We start from the raw sequence: 20,573 nt of genomic DNA, 5'->3' as shown, positions 1-20,573 counted from the left end.
CAATTAACCCCAATTCTCTTATTGCCTGTTGTCAATATCCTGGTTTTGCAGTGGGTTCATTCCACGTTACATGCATTGCCAGCAGGTCTGGCCTGGCACCCTATTGCCCATGCCCAGACTAACAAGGTCTACAGCAATCAGCAAACTCAACACAGACCATAGCAGGGATCTGGTGGTTCTATACCTCAGTCACACACTGTGTTACAGAAATCTGGCTGGAATATAATAGGAAATATTTGCTAGATATTCAAGGTATACAATTTTCAGTTTTATGTAAAAAAAGATACCGAGTGTGTGTGTTTTTAAGCAAGGCTCAATCATGGCTTGAAGAGGAAAACATTGCACACAAATTATTTATTACTTGAGAAATGTAAAGGCTTAGGCATCCTGGGAAGGTTAAAGACAGTCGACTCAGGGGTCAGGGATCATGGGCTGGAGGTCAGTGGCTTTTACCTGATGATCAGATGCCAAGTTCATCCGATACGGATGCGACTTTCCATTCTCATTAGTTAGAGGTGACCAAATTTTCGACTCAGACCTTTAAAAGGAAAAAAAGGTGCATGAATATTAATTGACTTTAATTCACAATTCAAATTCACACAGCTCCAAGCTTAAGAACTCTCTTCCAAAAGAATGCTAAACATGACCCTTGAATAACACAGCAACGGGGGATTTTTTTTTACCAAATTAAGGATGTATTGTCACTGTTAGAAATTACTATAACATGAAACTTAGATCTTAAGACTGAACTCCAAAAGAATACTCAAAGAGAATGATGCACATCTGTCCACCAGGTTTTGCATTAGTTAGATTTACATTTATAGTCCAAAGGACCGCAAGACTTAGATTACCTTCCAATAGGAATTTAACTTAAAGATGGTACTGAACAAGGCTTTATCTGATGTCAGTTTTTTTAAATGAACTGAGTCTCCACTGACAAGAGAAAATCTGCAGATGCTAGCAAAGTGCTGGAGGAACTCAGCAGGCCATGCAGCATCTATGGAAAAAAGCAAACAGTCGACATTTTGGGCCGAGACCCTTCATCGGGACTGGCCTTCTTCAAAATCTTTCATCAGGAGTTACCACTGGCAGCTTAGGTGTGGCAAAGAGGGAAGAAACTCTGTGCATTAAGCAGAGAAGGTCCAGGAATGGCAGGGAGGTCCAGAAAGACAAATTCACAGAGATGGTTTTGGCAGTGAGGGCTTCATTAGTCACCACCCCATGACAACAACACAACCCACCTCAGAGCTGTACTGAATTTACCAGACACAATTTACTCTTACAATTCTTGTATTGGATTGCTTTAATTAAAACACACCTTTCACAAGAGCAGTAATATGCCTCATATTTCTAACAAATCTCAAGGCTGTGTGCTTTTCTCCCTGCGCTACTCTATATACGCGTGACTGTAAGGCTAAGTAGAGCTCCAATGCCGTTTACAAATTCGCCACCGACACCACCGTTGTTGGACGTTTCGCAGGTTGCGATGAGTCAGCATACCAGAGTGAGAGAGAAAACCTGGCTGAGTGATACCACAACAACTTCTTGCTCAATGTCAGCAAAACTAAAGAGCTGTTTTCATTTCAGGAAGGGAAAGGAGGACAAACATGTGCCAGTCTGTACTGGAGAATCTGCAGGGGAGAAAGTCAGCGGCTCTAGATTCGTGGGCGTTAACATCTTGAATGACCTGTCCTGGCCCAGCACAAAGATGCAATCACAAGAAATGTGTGCTAATGTATTCAGTCCTGAAATCAGTCCACTGATGTTATCAGTCCCGCCAAAGGGTCTCGGCCTGAAACGTCGACTGTACTTTTTTCCATAGATGCTGCCTGGCTTGCTGAGTTCCTCCAACATTTTATGTGTGCTGCCAATGTACTTATTTTCTTAGGAGATTATGGAGAGTTCAGCTTATAACTGAACACTCTGTAGATGCACTGTTGAAAGTATCCTGACAGGTTGCACCATGGTCCGGTACTGCACTTCCAATGCACAGGACTGTTAGAAGCTACAGAAAGTAGTGGACTCTGCCCAGTACATCACAAGCAGATCTCCCCCTGTCATCGGTGGTATCTGCAGAAGGCACTGCCTCAAGTAGGCAACATCTATCACTAAAATTCCCCACTATCTCGACCATGCCAATTTCTCATGAATACCATCAGACAGGAGATACAGAACCCTGAAGTCCCACGTCACCCAGTTCAACAACAACTACTTTCCTTCACTTGGACATCTCCACTATCAGTGTTAAACTGCTGACCCTCAGGTCAACTGGTTTATCCCCATGACACTTTTGAAATGCTCCAGTGCCAAACACCTGGAATCGTCAAAGATTGATTAGAGCAATCTTGTGCTCGAGGGTGCAGCCTTTAAGAGGCCAAACCCATCCCACTTTGCCTGTGGGACTGCCTCACTTACAGTTATCTAAATGGCTTCATCTCTTTAACATGCCAACAATTCCCAACAGTATGCATGCACTTCAAAGAAAGCAGGATTCATTTCTCCCCACTGTCCCTTTCTCATCCAGATTCAATCCGTACACTCTCAGTTACGTCTGTGTATATTAAACCGAGCTTTTCACTTGTATCAGCCATCTATGAAGCCTCAGACAAAGCAGCAGCAGACATTAGCAGTAAAGCCAAGTTCATTAAACCACATAAATTAACATAATTGAAAATGGACGGCCTTTGCCAGCATGAACAAACATTAAATGTACATCTCCTTGAGAGACACTCACAAAAACCTGCAGCTGGGTCACGGTTAATAAAGCAAAGGAAATTCCACCATATTCAGCCATGAGACTTGGCTTGCAGTTGAACCTTTGGGACGAGGATCAAGTGATCTTTGTTACAAATTTCTAGCTTAAATAAATTCATGAAATATGCATGTTAGATTAATCACAATATTGGCCTCTAAAGTGCAGAAACACTCCAGAAATTTGACAGCAACAACGAGAGTACAAAAGATCCCACAACATTCTGCAAAGAAAAGCCACGGAGTTATCAGACAACTATCATTAATAAAACGCGTTAACATAAGACACCAAACATTGACTGGTTACAGGGAAATCTTCTTGTCTATGACACACAAAAGAGGAAGCAGACACAAAGAAACAAAGTAGAAAGCAATAAAAATCTATATAATACTTTACAGTCATATACAGTTCTGTGCAAAAGTTTTGGGCACATATTTATAGGTAGGGTGCCTGTACAGTATTGTATTCGTCAACGTGGAGTGGAGAGTGGGTTTGCAAATCTAGCTGGAGCAAAGGATGTTGGCAAGGAAGGAGTGTTGCAGGAGGGGTGTGGGATGGGTAGCAGAGAAGGAGCGGTGAGGTGGGACAGTAGTCCAGGTGCAGACACACCCAGCCCTGAGACACCAGGCAAGTACATTTGATTCTAAACAGTTGGCTTATTAATCATTACAGAACGTCTCTCTTATGTTTCCCACTCCTTCCCTTTTCCCAACCATGATTCTCTTCCCCCTGCCTCCTTCCCACTCTCAGACCACAATAGAGACCCATATCAGAATCAGGTTTATCATCACTCACATATGTCATGAAAATTGTTTTAGAGTGCAATACATAAAGTTACAACAGTACCATGCAAAAGGCACCCTAGCTGTACATATGTGTCTCAGACATCTGCAGAGATATTGTATCTGGAATCTGGATGCATTTAATCTCCTACAATTAAACACTATTGTTTCTTTGAACTTAGAATTGGAGGAAATCACGAAACACGAACACAAGAAACTTTCTCCACTTCAGTGATCTGGTCTGTGATTAGATTAATAGTGTAACACTGTAAGCAGAACCAATTTACTGCAAAGGGAAATGATAGGAGAGGAGGGAAGGTCTGTGGTCTGGGCTGGACACAATCCTCAGCCTTAGCCACAGACAGAAGTGCTCTTCGAGCCAGCAGGTTCTGTATTTTTGGATAGTAATTATACAAATTCTACTAGGGCCATAATCAAGGCTGTTCCGTGGGAAAAGAAGTTACTATAAAGTTATTCCCTGACTCTCAGATTCTAAAGCCAAGAGCTGGCAGGAAAGCGGTCATGTTATAAACATCAAACTGAGCTGCATTTGCTCTTCAAACTTGCAACTTGTAGTTTAAAAATAGATATGAGTGAGTACATTATTCACTTTACCCAGTGTTACTGCTACCAGAAAAGTAGAGGGTTCTCAACCCAAGTTAGCACTCTGTCATAAAGTGCAGAAATAGGCCCTTCAGCCTACTGAATCCATATCAATCACCAACACTAATCCTCAATTAACTGTTTTTTTCTTCCCTAACTGCATGAAACTTCTGCCATATTCCGGCAGTTACCAACACAGTGGATGAAGTCTATGCTGGCTAATTAACCCACCAACTCATATCTTTAGCACGTGGGGAACACCGAAGCTGTCAGGCCTGCATAGGCAGGCACCTCCCAGTCTCCACCCAGCTAACAGGTGCCACCTGCCTCTCATTTCCAACTCAGCACCTTAAGCCTATTTAAACACAGGTCTCACCCACAGCCCTTTGTTCATCATCGAACCAGCCAGCCTCAACCAGTTGCTCCTCGCCTTCAGTTACCTTGTTGCCTTGCTGTGTTAGGTACGTGTTCTCTATTGTATTGTGGCCATTCGCTACTTGTTATTTTGCAGTTTGTTAGTAAAATACCGTTTTCTGCTAAATCATCTCTGCTGCTCTGATATTAGGTCAAGCCTCTTCTACATTTTCCGACACATAGTCATAAGGAGAACGTCCAAACTCCACATAGAAGGCACCAGATGTTAGGATGAAATATGGATCACTGGAGCCATGAGGCAGCAGTTTGACTAGCTGCACCTGAGGACATTCAGGCAACAATGAATCAAACATTCATCTTTTCCTCACACTGCAAGCGATACCTTGCTCCATCCCCGATGAGGTCACGTCTGTAATTTGGTGAACAAGTTTGTATCCCAAGATATATCATGATATAAAGTATGCCAAAAGTTCACCAAGCTGATTCCTGGACCTGTGGATTTGTCAGATGAGAACAGATTCATCAGATTGGGTCTGTATACAATTAATGTTTCAGGCAGAGACTGAAACGTTGACTGTTAACTCTTTTCCATAGATGCTGCCCGGCCTGCTGAGTTCCTCCAGCATTTTGTGTGCGCTGCTTTGGATTTTCAGTATCTGCAGATTTTCTTGTGTCAAGTGTAGAAGCATAGGAGATGACCTCACTGAAACATTTTTTAAAATAGTGCTTGAATCGATGGATCAGGGACGTTTCCCACGGTTGGGCATCTGGAATCAGAGGTCAGTCTCGAAATAGTGAGCCATTCAGTACTGAATTGAGAAGAATTTCTTTTTCAGCCAAAGGATGAGGAATTTTTGGAATTCTCTAAATAATACGAATATAAAAGTACATTTTCTGGGTTTATTCAAGCTGCAGATTATTAAGTTTTTAGCTATTGCCATCAGCATTGGTTTAATATTGTCACTGTTGCATTTGTTCACCTATAGATACTGATAAGACCCGAAGCTAGGAGGTAGAACAAAGCCGGAACATGAAATAAACATTTATTCTATAAACCATAACATCGCATCCCAAAGTCGACTATTCAAATGTTTTACCCAAGAAGATTCAAGACATTGTTAGGAACTTCAACCAATCAGTGAAAGTCAGCCTGAGATTGGTTGTCAGCGGACAAACAGGCATTGGTTGCTCCAGCTTACTGTAACACCTCCCCCCTTGAAGATAATTTCCTGTAGGATTTGAGCCAAGGGTTGACTTAATCAGCTTGCGCTGGTGATCACTCCTTAGTGATAGCTGCCTGTCATTTTCTTGTTGTGATATTGCACGTGGCTGTGCTGATGCTGATGGTTGGTTCAGTCAGGGTAAATCAAACACTTTCACGAGAAAGTGAAAGTCCAGCTCTGATGAACCTTTTATGCCTTCAGGGGCACATGACCGTAACTGGTTGATGTGTCGACACCAGTGATGTCTGTCTACAATAACTTCCTCGAACACTTGCCCCATTTGTTTGATATCTGACTTGGTACCCAGGGGTCTTGACCATTGCGATATTTCTAGCCCACACTGCAGCTCTGGGCATGAGTGACTTCACCCTTTGACCAAAGTCTGTGTGGCTGCCTTTGTGCACCTCACCGTCTGCTGTCTCAGATGTTCAACACCGTGGCAGTATTTCATCCAACAGTGTACAAAGTTTTCTTCCCAAAAGTGCTTCAGTTGGAGACCTCCCTCGAGGCCTGGATGCAGTGTAATTCATTACGTTAGCAGAAATGTATTGAGAGACTTGGCCAATGCTCGTTCCACTCTAGATTTCAGAAGCCACCCTTTGAAGGCATCAACAAAACTTTCTGCTTTCTCTGCTTGGCCATTGGACAGTGGATGACATGGTGGTGAGCAGGTGTGGATAATGCCATTGCTCTGGCAGAATTCAGCAATCTGCTCTGCACTCTATTCAGTGCTATTGTCAGAAAGAAGTGTTACTGAGATCTTAAAGCCGCCGAATATCAGCAGCTGTTGATTGGCAGCCCTTGTTGCAGTTGACTTCATGGGTAGTACTTCTAGCCATTTAGATTAGCTGTCAACCTGGACAAGGTAGGTATACCCACTGATTAGATCAAAGAAGTCAATACTGTCATCAATTAACAAGTTACCTGGACATACCCTGCAGAAAAGGATCTGCAGCTGCTTCTGCTCCAATCTTGTTGATGGTGGCCAGAAGACCTTCAGCAGCATCTGATACAAGCCAGTGGACTTCACAATAAATCGCAGCCACAAAGGCATCTTCGTTTTCAGTAACCCATTGATTCACAAGTCTGGAGAGAGTTTCTCACTGATCAAGTTCCTGGGTTGATGAGTACTTGATTTCAAAACCGTAGGCAACTAACATAGTTGCCCAACTTTGTAGATAGTTAGCTATACAGGTATACACAAGGATGCCTTTCTTAGACTTGAAGTTGGATAACAGTGGCTTGTGATCAGTAAGGAGAGTGAACCGTCTGCCATAAACCACCTTGTGGAATTACTTCATGGCAAAGATGATTCCCAAGGCTTTCTTCTTGATGTGTCCATAGTTCCTTTCTGCTGTGGTCAGTGATATGGTTGCATATATGACAGCTTTTTTGGAACGATCAAGGAAGATATGGGATATGACAACACCTACTCCGTTGTTGGACATACCCGATGCAACAACGATTGACAACTCTAGTAAGTTAGAACAGTACATTTTTCACCTGATCAAAATGCCCTTGGCATTGTTCAGACCATTTCCACGCAGCACCCTTGTTGAGCACGGCATTGAGTACCACTCTCAGCCGGAGTATGGCCCAGGAGAATGCTGAATCATGACTGATGTTGCCCAAAAATGAACGCAAGGTGCAGGCATCTCTAAGACAGCAGCAATGTTTTAGGGAGCTGTGTGATTACCCTGACTTATGATGAATCCCGGATATCTGACTGAAGACATCAGGAGGCTGCATTAAGTCACAGTCCACAGTCTTGCAGTTTGTTCAAATTATGGTCCAGGTGTTGGCATAGCCGTGTCCGATCCGTGCCCATCACAATGACGTGGTCGAGGTCAATGACAACACCATCAATACCACTCAGCATGGTGTTCTTAAGCTACTGGAAAATTGAAGGAACTGCCTTTACCCTGAAGACAGAGGAAGGAAAACAACCCCTAATGTGTTGTTAATGTGAAAAGCTCCTGTGACTTTTCCATTACTTCTGCTTGGCAGTCCTACTTTGTAAAGTAGTGACCACCATTCAATTTTACGAGGAGACGGCAGGTACTGGTAATGGATACCTCCAGAGCCTCCAGAGCCGCACTGAGACCAGTTGAGAAGTCTACACACAACCTCACTGTACCATTGGTTTACTTGTTGATGAGTACTGGAGCTGCCCAATGAGAGTCATTGACAGCTTTGATCACACCAGCTTGTTGCCAGCGATCTACAATTGGTAAGACAGTGTGACCTTTAAACTCCTTGTAAATTTTGATGGCTTTAAAACATCTTGCCCTCGTGCTTATCTGCCATGGGAGACAGTGAAGGACAACAAAAGCCTACTTTGTGACCATGCCATTGGCATTTACTGCAAATGTGTTTCTTGTATTAGTAATTCCTTATGCAATGCCATGCAGCACAGTTCCAACACGCCGTGGTTGGTGGCTTGGAGATCTGCTGAATGATGATGTCTGGGCCACTGGAAACTGCATTGATATAGTTCTGGTCGACCAGGTTGAAATCATGTTTCAGCTTGATCAACCACTGACATTCTTGAGTCATATCAGGATCTTGCTCCAGTCTGGCCAGGAGATGTTTGTGAATGTCTGCATTGCCAGGTGCTTGAAGTCCACAGATAAAAATCAGACATTTGAACTGTGTTTCAGTCATATTACTCAGTGTGAACTTTTCACATTTGCCATTGACAATACCAGATTATATGATGAAGTCATTGGCATAGTGTTCAGTAAGTTTTAGGCAATGGTAGATGAGAGAAGAGAGATGATGGTTCCCCAACAATGTTTGTTAGCTGTTGGACAATAGGTCAAGTGCGTTGTTAGGCATGATGACATAATGTTCATACTCAGCATTACCCAATTTTCTGAGCAAATCGTGTGTCTTGCATGAGTCATCTTTACAGGCGAATTCAACCCAGAAGATATCAGGATTCAAATGCAACTCTCACAGTGGTGACAAACTGTGAGCTGGTAAAGGACACAGCTGACTCACATGATTTCTGTTCAGTGTTTGACACTGACGTCATTGGACTCACTGATAACCCGCTCTTCGTCCTCCCCTCAGATGCAGTGTATGATAACCATCCCATGGCACCTCTTGGGCCCCAATAAGGGGAGAGGATCATCCCCAGGAGAATTGGTTTGCTCTTTGCAAAAGATCTTGTAGCACTATTTTGCACTTCAGTTGGGAAAACAAATGAAGTTTCATTTGAAATGTGTCATCTCAGAGGCAGTGAATATGTAAATTGGCATTCCCTCAGCACTGAATTAGAACTGGATTATGTGGTCTGGTATAGGATTTGAACCTACTACCTTCTGACACAAAGAGGAACTGTCACAAAGCTAAAAACAGCACAAAGTCAATCTGTTTTCACCTCTTCCTGAATCTAATGGTTGTAAGTCCATACTTGGTTCAAATGGCTTTTCACCAAGTACATATTGGATAGTGACTAACAAACGCGTAGAAGAATATTATGGAGGCAGGAGTGTGTATAGGAAAAGAAACATCAAACCAGGACTGATGTTCTCTTTCTTCCTATAAACCCTACGCTACAGTCACTAACAGGGAAACCTGGCCAGTTGCATGCTATCCCAGACACTGTTTAAAAGCCCAACCTACCACAACAGTGAACCCACCTCCCCGATCATGGTATCCTAATTTACCCGGAGTGAAACACTGCCTGTGGTACCCCAAACAAATAAACCAGCTGAGGAGCTTTGACAGTCTGTTGGGGCAGTTCAAATGGCCAAGTAGCAGCTTCTTTCCTTCACATTGCTCAACACAGCTTATTCATCCGTGGTCAGATTACACATTGCAAGAGATACAACGATGTGGTGTGAGTTGGTGGAGCCAGATGTAAAACAATCAGCACATTTTTCTGCAAAGTTAGCCAAACAAGTCACTAGCAAACTGTCCCAGAACAGACAATAGGAAACCTTCAGTCTGACTAAGGAGGGCAGCAGATCTAAGAAGGTGCTGGTGAAACACAGCGACGCTTTACTCTCAGCAAACAGAGCTACTAATGACTCTATTAATCACACTTTTTCTGGACAATGATCATTGCCTGTAACTTTCCTTTCAGAGCTGCGCTTTTGAACTGCCTGTATGACCTGGTATTTTACAGGGGTGAACTGAAGTCTCGAAGGTACAGGATGATTGTGCTTGGCTTGTTTGAGCCAAATCGAGGTGGCACGGCCCAGGTCCAAGAGCAAGGAAAGAGCCAATATTTGGCTATTGCTAGAGTGGACGGAGCCAATTGAAAGTGGCAGATCCAAGGCAAGGTGAGGCAGAGTCGAAGCTGCGGGGCGCAGGCCCGAGAGCGAGGAACAAGCTGATGTTTGACTGATTTTAAGAACCAGTTGGGTATGGGCTGAATCGAGGCAGCAGAGCCCAGGTCTGAGAATAAGGAATGAACCGATGTTTGGCCAAGCTAAGTGCTGGGCCAGTCTGAAATGGTCAGAGTATCAGGGCCAAAGGTGAGGGATGGGCGGGTCTTCAGCTCACTGCTTGGAGAGGTTTACTTGTCTCCGTGCTGAACTGAGGCTGTGGCCTGCAATAACGGGCTCCTGGACCATCTGCAATGGTGACTGGCTGCGTGGCTGTGAACTTTAGTTCTGTATGTTATTTGCTTATTTTTTATTATTTGCACGATTTGTTCTTTTTTTTTGCACTTTGTGTTTGACTGTCTTCTTTTTAATGGGTTCTATTAGGTTTTTTTGTTTTGTGGCTGCCTGTAGGGTGACGAATCTCAAGATTGTACATAATGTACATACTTTGATAATAAATGTACTTTGAATGTATTATATTTATAATCACATCTTTAACACGGTAAATTTTCCGAACATGGTTTATTGAAGTATTGTTAAACAAAATTTCATAGATGAAAGGCCTCGACCGGGAAAATTAACCACCCATGTTCCTCTATAGATGCTGTCTAGTGCACTAAGTTCCTCATACAGATTTGTATTTTTTTTGGCAACAGCAAACTCTGTTAAAGAGGTAATTTTTATAAACGGAGGAGAGTTCATGCATCACTCAGGAAGTCAGGTGGAAATTGAAGGAGTGTAAAGACCTCAGTGGGTTTGCTGAATGCTCAAAATTTGATTTGGGGATAATGTTGGCCAGCGAACGCTTGTTACCAGCCCTGGGCTTTGCCATATTTCAAGCACATTCTGATTCGGTAGTTTTAAATTCATGAAAAACAATAGCCTGACTCAAGGAAGACTGCATTTGTCTTCAGTGTAAGGAACTAGTAATGACTTCTTGTCCCAACTCTATTTAAATGCATTCTCAGATGGCAAAATAACTGGTGGAGATTTGAAACTATCAAATCTCCATGGGTTTAATTAAAAACATTACAAAAAAATTTGTGAAGTCTTGAGTTTGTGCAGATTAACACACATGCATTAAGAGATGGGGGGGGGCAGGGGCTGGGGGAAGATCCCTTAAATGGAACAAGCTAGGAATAATGGATCAATAAGGCAGCCAGAGGCCGTGCAGTTTCATGTCTGTATATGGTCTGCTCTATTGTTAGCCTGTTGCAGAACCACTCACAATGCCACTTTGCCTAGAATGATCACCAACAATAGGAGACAGAGCACCGTGCCTCCTGTCAGACTTGGGCAGAGTTTGGCATGAGATTTTTTGCATGCCATTTGGATTACAGACACAATAATGAAAAAGTGCAAGGGCTGTCTCTCCCTGGGGCTGAAACACTCTGGGCACAGGGCGTTCATCACCGTTTGTATTGCAATATACACTCAGTAGCCACTTTATTTAGGTACCTCCTGTACCTAAAATGGCCACCGAGTGTACATTAGTGATCATCTACTGTTGTAGACCATCCACTTCAAAGTTTGATGTATTGTGCATTCAGAGATGCTTTTCTATACACCACTGATGTAACTTGAGGTTATTTGAGTTATTATTGCCTTCCTGTCAGCTTGAACCAGTTTGCCCATTCTTGTCTACCCTCCCTCATTTCACCCACAGAACTGCCACACACTGGATGAACAATAACTGAAGCTCTTGGTCATGTCTCCATGCTTTTACAAGAGTACTAGCAGCATAAACTAATGAGATCAAGAACTGATAATTCAACAATGATAGTAACATCACATCTGCAAGTCATGAACATCAGGTCCAAAGTCATTTTCCTTGACTAGTGAGTGTAAGGACAAAGGAGAAAACATCAAATCAAAGACACACAGCAGGTGTGAAAAAACTGTAAGGAGAAAAAAAGGAACATGTAGAAGAGGTCACTGCATTCCAGCTACATTCTGGTCATTGAGAAGTTAATGAGTGGAAAAGAAGTGGGGAAATATGTACAAACATTCATGACCCATGAGTTACAGGAACAACAGGCCCATTCATCACAATCAGAATCACCCAGTAACACACAGAAAGATGGACAAAAAAGGTATGGTTTTAACCAGTTCATATTTTACTAGTCTGCCAAACACAACTTATGGGAGCAATTGACTACAGTAAATCAGTTGCTCCATCAACTCAGTAACTCCAGTTTTGAAGTTTCCTTTGCAGCTCAATGGACTTCTGTCCAGTGACGATTCCAGCAGTTCTTTCTTTATCACTCCCCAAAATAATCAGCACTCCAGGTTTGTCCAGGACTGGGATGGAAAAATTACTTGGAATTTATTATTTCTCTGGGTGTAAAGGGGGCCATGGCTGATAATTCCTGGTAAAAGTGGTGACTTCAGAAAACCAGTAGGTCCCTTAGGTCAGCTCACTCACTCACTCACTCACTCACTCAGTCCATTGCCAGAAATGCAAGCCTTGTTTAAATAAGGCCTCTGACACACCTCTCACCTGGAACACACTGCTGAGAGGGTGGATTCTAGCATCCGCAAGAATCTTGTGTTGATATTTAAATCTTGATTGCCACAAGCAAGGACAGCATCAATATTCCAGATAATTCTCACATTTGACAAAAAGCCTTAGTCTTAAAACATTAACCATTTCACCTTTCACCGATACTGTCGGACCTGCTGAGCTTTTCCAGCATGTTCTTCTTGCATTACTGGATAGCCTGGGCTTGTTTTCCTGTGAGCAGAGGAGAGCTCTCAGGAGATATGCAAAAAATTATGAGAGACATAGCAGATAGTTAAAAAAAACAAAATTTCTCCATAAACAGAGGTACCTATGATGAGTCACAAGGCACCTATCCTGCCTTGTGGCTATATGCACTCATGGGGGAAGGCTTCAGGAGTAAAACCTGAGGAAAAATCCAGAACTGGAGTCCCTAAGGCCAACCTACATTGAGTTCAATGCTAAACACAAAATACTCTGCAGAAGATGAGGTCAAAGCAACACGTACAACACACTGGAGGAACTCAGCAGGTCGGGCAGCATCCGTGGAAATGAACAGTCAACATTTTGGGCCGAGACCCTTCGTCAGGACTGCAGAGGGAGGGGCAGAAGCCCTATAAAGAAGGTGGGGGGGGGGAGGGTGGGAAGGAGAAGGCTGGTAGGTGCCAGGTGAAAAACCAGTAAGGGGAAAGATCAAGGAGTGGGAGAGGGGAAGCAGGGAGGGGATAGGCAGGAAAGGTGAAGAAGGAATGCAAGGGAAAAGCACTACGGGTAGTAGAAGGAGGCAGAACCATGAGGGAGATGATAGGCAGCTGGAGGAGGAGGTAGAGTGAAACTTGAATGGGGGAAGGGAGGGGGAGGGAATTACCAGAAGCTGGAGAATTCAATGTTCATGCCAAGGGGCTGGAGACTACCCAGACGGTATATGAGGTGTTGCTCCTCCTCCCGGTTGCCACCCACTTCAACTCTGCTTCACATTCCCATTCGGATATGGCCATACATGGCCTCCTCTACTACAGGTTGGAGGAGCAACACCTCATATACCACTCCAACATCCACGGTTGATCCCGACCAATAGAGGGCCTCAGAATGATGAGAAACAAGAGATTCGGAGGGAATTAAAAGAAAAGATTTTTTTTCCACCCAGAGGCGGTTACAATTTGGAACACACTGCTGTGAGGGTGGTGGTGGTGGTTGGGACTCTCATGATATTTAAGCCTTTGGGCCATCACTTAAATAACCAACGTATAAAAGTATAGAATACAGTGGATCAAACACTAAGACATAGCAATGATGGGACAAGAGGAACAGTTCTGTGTCGTGTGACTATGACTCAATGAAAGGACCCAGATCACTGCTACTGCTGACATACATGAGGCAGGGACTAGTCTGGGTGACTTTAGGTTGATTTGGCATGGATGGTCACCTCTGGGTCATCTTCATTCAATATGCAGAAAGGGCAGTAAAGAAAACTGACCTATGTTTCTGTTGCCACGATCACAGTCTCACTGTTTCCCAAAGCCCAACACAGCCAAAGAAGCACTTTGTGCACTCACTGTTTGCGTAGGGAACCAAGACAGGCCACTTGGGCAGAGCACACTGTTAAATGATAATGACCAAGTAAATTGGTTCAAACGTTGCATTGTAGGATAAATCATAAACACAAGAGATTCTGTGGATGCTGGAAGATCAGAGTAACACACAAAATGCTGGAGGAACGTCAGAGAGGAATAAAGAGTTGACGTCTCAGGCTGAGATCCTTCATCAAGGTTGGAAAGGAAAGGGGAAGAGGCCAGAATAAGAAGGTGGTGAGAGGGGAAGGAGTACAAGCTGGAAAATGATATGTGAAACCAAGTTAGGGAGATGAAGTGATCGCCCCCCCCCGCCCCCCGACCTCCCTGCTTCTCAATTCACCCCCAGCTCTCTAGGGTAGAGAATGAGAACTAATCACAAACTTCGGAAGAAATTGCTCCTCATCTCCAGCTTGAATAGACCACCCATCTTGAGGCTATGCCTCTCAGTTATAGACTTCTCCAGGAAGGAATCTACCCTCTAAGATATGTTAATTCTCATTCATTATCCTCACAACATCTAAGTACAGATAGTCCCAACATTTCAGCAGTTCATGGAAATACGACTTTATGGAATTCACTACCAAAGAAATTTGAGATGTGGATAAAAATTTGCTCTTATGGAATCTTTAGGAGAACAAAACATAAAAGAAACAACAAACTTTGGTATTGTGATTTTTCTGTAACATGAACCCTTGGCAAAAAGTGGCAAAGGCTTTCTAGAAACACAGCTTCTCTGTAACAAAGGGGTACACTGTAATGTTCTATCCTTCTATTCTTCTAAGTATGGTAGGTACTGTCAAAATTCATCCCCCATCACCAGTGGTCCCTGTTCTAGCTATTTATTTCAACTATTCATTTTAGGTCTGTGAACTGATTTTCTATACCAGGTACCTTCAAACCTATACCCCTTATTTTGTGCAGTTATATGTCACTTTACTAGAATACCTCATGAAGTCCAAATATACTATAAGCACTGGCTTCCCTTTATCTTCTATGCCAATTACATCCCCTAAAGAACTCTCAAACAAGAGAAAATCTGCAGATGCTGGAAATCCAAGCAACGCACACAAAATGCTAGAGGAACTCAGCATTGTGTGTGTTCCCTAAAGAACTCTAGTAGTTTTCTGTATTCCCTTTCATAACATAATTAGGCAGAACCAATGTGGTCTTAAGCTTTCAGTCTCTAGCCTTTCCTTAATAAAACATTCCAGCAATTTTTCCACCTAATTCCCCCTCCTTCTTGAGGGATCTTACCACATTTCCAATCCACTAGAGACTAAATTCACAGTCTCAAACAATCAACACAACAACGATCAGAATTTAAGACACATTGCTTGTGATATAATTGGTCGACATGATACAAATTGGTATTGGTTTATTACTGTCACGTACTGAGATATGGAGAAAAACTTAGTCTTGCAAGCCATCCATACAGATCATTTCAAAACAAAGTACCTTGAGGTAATATAAGGGGAAGCAATAACAGAATGCAGCATACGGTGTCACATTGACAGAGAAAGCAAGACAATAAGGTGCAAGAACCATGGTTTTTGCATCCGGAAAGGGCAGATTAAGACAGTTTAACAATCAGAGCTTCTGTCAGTGACACATTTGCTCACTACTGCGCAGGTAAATTGGCGATGAACTCGTATTAGGAATTGAAACCATGACCCTCCGATTGAAGCAGAAACTGAGCTGACAATTATATGGGGAAAGGAGCTGAAATAAAGAAGGTATGAGAAATGGCAGTCAAGACACAATCAACACTCTTGACAGATATAATGTAACAGGAAATCCTGACGAGAGGCTCTGGAGGAGAAAAGAGCAACTGAGACAGAGAGAGTAACTGGGAACCGTGAGGTGGAGATGATGGAGTCCCTGTGGAAAACGCAGCTGTAATGAAGTATTAGTGGGAAAGTTTGCGGTTATGGTGGCCACATGGGAGATGTGTGGAAACTGAAAGAGCTGCTATTAAAATAAATCAATAAGTGATCATAAATGACCTGCCGTACTCTAGTCGAAAACACAATGTCCTGAAACCAACCGGAATCTGAAGCCTTTGGACATTATCATTATTAAAAGGGAGGGGGGGGGAATGTTGGCACCTAAAAAACCTGCAGTCTGTGCCCTGAAGACTAATTGTCTGCAGCAGTTGTTAAAAGTTAAGAGAAAATAAAAATTCCATCTTGATGCATGAAAATGATTCCCAGATTCCCATCTGCTGCGTTTTGAAGGTACTCGTGTTACCGCTGCCCAAGCAGCTTGCAGCCCACACAGCGAGTTATCCCAGCTCACCAACGGGAAGCCCCACTGATCCCTGGTTCTCAATCTGCAGCAGAAATACAATCTCATTCTCCATCCTGTGAGAACGCTGAACCCGATACACTGAGGTCCTGACACACTCCCGAAGACTGAAAAAAAAGATTCAGTCTACTGTTCCCTGTCTGCAGCTACTGTGGGTCCTTGTCTGCGAGACATGAAGAGATTCAAACTGAGTTCTAATTCACCCGCACACACCTAAACGTGAAGCAGATTCACGGACAACAAACAGGATTCGCCATCAAAAACAATGTGAAAAATGGTTATTTATGAAAATCAAAAAAAATCCAGATGCTGGAAATACAAAACAAAAATAGAAGATAATGGAAATATTTGAGAGACCAGACAGCATCCGTGGAAGGACTAAGAGAGAAAACAGGTTATGCTGAAGTTATAGAGAGGGTGGGGAGGGATGGATAGGACATTTCCTGACCTGCTGAATGTTTCAACACGCCAAGAGCTTCACCCGGACTGCATGTTTCCACCATTTCCGTGAAGAATATTCAATCACAATCATTATACATCAGAGTTTTAGTATTATTTTTGCCAATTCCTCTGATGTTCTCTCTCCTTTGTCACTCAGCTTCCCCATCCCTTTCCTTCCCAACGATCCCCTTCTGCTCTGTTATTGATTACAGGATGAAAACTGTCTGAACATCTCTCATTTTGCACTGTCTCCATCGCAGGGCACTGGAGCTCAGGCAATTCTTCCCCTGTGCTATACTGACATGCACGATGTTAGGGGGGAGGGGTTAAGGGGAGGGGGGATGGGTAATATACTTTTTTTTATACACTTTTATTCTGTAATTACTTGAAAACACAATAAAAAAGTTTGATTAAAAAAAACTGTGCTGAACTATACTGAAATATGCCTTTTGATGTTGTGTTTTATATTCTGGATTTTCACTCTGATTTTTTTGTTGCCATTTGCACATTTTTGTTCAGTGCATGGGGGTGGCGGAAGGGGGGGGCCTGATGTTTTTCTTTGAACAGATTGGTTCCATGGTTCATCTTTGTTTCGTGACTGTCTGTGGGAAGACGTATTTCAGGGTTGTATACTTCATACATACTTTGATACTAAATGTACTTTGAACACTTCTACTGCTAAGTTAATAGGCTAGGAGTACCTGGTTACAGAAACTAATGCAAGTTAGTCATTGGTAGCTACATTGCTTCCAATTATGCTAGCCAAATTATGAAGAAGCCAAATAGGCCAAGTGCCAGTTTCAATAATATGAGATATTTCTACACCCACACAGTTCAATTACAGACTAAAGGAAACAAAAAATCATGCATTATTTAATTAAAATGGACTTAGACCTTTGCTCATCAAAAGACATCACAGGCATTTTCTTAAGTTGAAGTGGCAATGAAGGAAGCCAATACAAGAGGCAATTAAGTAAATAGCCAGCTAATATATTCTTTAAGATATTATTTAAAGAGTAAATATTGGCAACAACATTCCTTTACATAACAGAAGGTAAACAGTTTGTCAGTTCTGTACAAGGAGTAACATTCTAGCTTAAGTGGTCATGTCTCTGGAGTGGGACTTGATCACACCAATACAGGGATGTGACCTACAACCAAGGCACACTTGGTGGCTAAGAAATGCTTTAGTCCATTTGTAAAGCTGCCATTGTCAGACCCTGGGATTACTCACCATTCAGAAGAGAAAAGTGAGAAGTATTTTATTAAACACAACAGTCCATGTTCCAAGCCCTCTCTAGTAATGCAGCCCAACTTTTTTGGCGCTACATCGTCAATGGCATCAGCTTTACCCCCAACTTCCACCCAGCCCTTAAATAACTTGGTCTATTTCTGACACCTCTCTCCCTTTTCTTGATCTGTCTCCATCTCTGGAGACAAACGACCTACCAATATCTTTCATAAACCTATCAACTCTCACAGCTATCTTGACTATACTTCTTCCTACCCTGACTCCCTTTTCTCAGGTAACACGAGTGAATCTGCAGATGCTGAAAATAAATAAAAACACAAAATGCTGGCAGAACTCAGCAGACCAGACAGCATCTATGGGAGGAGGTCAGTTCCTTTGTCTCTGCTGCATCTGTTCCCTGGATGAGGCTTTCCTTTCCAGAATATCAGAGATGTCCTTCTTCTTCAAAGAAAGGGATTTCCTTACCTCTACCATTGATGCTGCCCTCACCCATCTTTCTGGCACCTTAACAGGGTTAGATTTCCTCTTGACTTCACGTACCATCCCATAAGCTTCCATATCCATGACAACATTCTCCACAACTTCTACCATCTTCAAAGGGATCCTATCAAACATATCTTTACCACTATTTTGTATGTGTTGCTCTGGAATTTCAGCATCAGCAGCATCTCTTGTGCTTAGTATTTTATTCATACAATGTTGTTTTACCTGGAAATCAGGAACGTCAGCTCATCTCCACATCCTTTGATCTTGTTCTGAGCATCCAAGTGCGTCATTCCATCAGTTTTTTCTCCATCAATGTCCAAGATTACATCCCCAACACACAGCTTGGCAGCCTCCGCTTTACTCCCTGGAGTTATCTGACAACATAAAGTTGAGATTTTAATTACCAAAATATAAAGTCAAGGCGGGGGAGGGGTGATGCAGTGAGCGTCATTTATATGTGCGGCTCACATTCTGTTCTTAATTCCATTTGAGAAAAACACTCCCAATTCTGCATTTGCTGACCTATCCCCCAAGGGCAGAATGTTAGAACACAGCACTGCCATTCACATAGGTAGTGTCATTATAAAGCAGATATTTACAATGACAAATGAGGTGTTAAGAAAGTGGCACAAATGGAGAATCATCAATGGTTGCTAATTCAATATTTCACCAAAGAGGACATGATTCCAACAGCCAAGTATTAACATAGAGTTAAGTATGTAAACTTCAAATTTTTGTGCATAAAATTGAGAAATTAATCAAATTTATTTATCAATCATAAGCCTTCTGCTAGAGGAGATCCCAGAAGACGTTAGTTAACAATCAAAAGATAAAAGCTCATTCTCTCTTGATGGAATTCTTCACAAACTCTCACTACACATTTTCCTCAAATATTTGCTGAATTAACTCTATTTTCTCTTCCAGTGGAAATAGTAGATAAATCAAAAGGGCAGCAGAAACCCAGGCAGCTCCTTGAATGGTGCAGCTTGTCAGGGCAAAATTTCACCATTGTTGACACAACAATGGATCCAGCTCTGGCCAGTAATCAAATGCCCCACAGCATAGTGCATAATAGTGGCTGAAAACAGCGTGTTTCAACTCTCACGTGTTGACTTTACTTGGAGCATCTTAGATCACAAGTCATAGGAGCAAAACTAAACCATTCAGCCCATCGAGTTTTCTCATCATTTCATCATGGCTGATTTATTATTCCTTTCAACCCTATTTTCTCACCCTCTCCCCGAAACCTTTGACACCCTTACTAATCAAGAACTTCTCCACTACTGGAAGCCTGCTCTCCATATAGACTCTATTCAGGCTTTTCAAGATTCAGGAGGTTTTATTGAAATTCCCCTCTCATCCTTCTAAACATTAATAAATACAGGTCCAGAGCCATCAAACACTCCTCATACATTGATCTTTCATCCCAGAGATTGTTCTTGAAAGCCTCCCCTGGACCCTCTCCAATTCCAGAGTATTCTTCCTTAGATACGTGGCACAAAACTCCTCACAATGTTCAAAATGTAGTCTAATGAACACCTTATAAAACCTCAGCATTACATTCTTGCCATAACATGATTGATCACACCATCTTCTCCACTGGACTGCCATATGCATCTGCTCTCATCCACCCCATACTCATCTATCCAGTGGCAACAACCTCCAACAACTGGCAAGTTGCTGACATGAGCTCCAATAACTCACGCCCTCACTCCTGCAACATTTCAATGGGGTCTCTCAAAGATCTATACTTGCACCAGTCACCTACACACTGGGTCATCAACTTCATCACGCAGAGCAAGATACCATGGGTAGTTGACATTACACCAATTCCCCTCACAAATCACTCCCTTGTCTACCATCTGAGTTTTCTGATACACAGTTCTGGGCAAATTTCCACCAGCTAAGTACTCAAAAGGTACTCAAAATCCTCCATACCTGTAA

The 20,573-nt window shown here is 42.6% G+C and overlaps 1 protein-coding gene across 2 annotated transcripts in view; it reads right to left on the bottom strand.

Moving 5' to 3' along the window:
• pdlim1 (PDZ and LIM domain 1 (elfin)) overlaps window positions 1–20,573 on the bottom strand; it is an 85,189-nt gene that overhangs the window by 34,088 nt on the left and 30,528 nt on the right. For both annotated transcript variants that reach the window (XM_073025168.1, XM_073025169.1), the window contains exons 2-3: window positions 18,852–19,003; window positions 454–538 (exon numbers count right to left, since the gene is read on the bottom strand). In XM_073025168.1, the coding sequence (XP_072881269.1) occupies window positions 454–538; window positions 18,852–19,003 (237 nt within the window). The remainder of the gene's footprint in view (window positions 1–453; window positions 539–18,851; window positions 19,004–20,573) is intronic.

The sequence above is a fragment of the Hemitrygon akajei genome, chromosome 21 (assembly GCF_048418815.1).
Source record: "Hemitrygon akajei chromosome 21, sHemAka1.3, whole genome shotgun sequence".
NCBI lineage: Eukaryota > Metazoa > Chordata > Chondrichthyes > Myliobatiformes > Dasyatidae > Hemitrygon > Hemitrygon akajei.
Note: the sequence above shows the minus strand (reverse complement) of the source record. Positions and strands in the feature narration are given on the sequence as shown.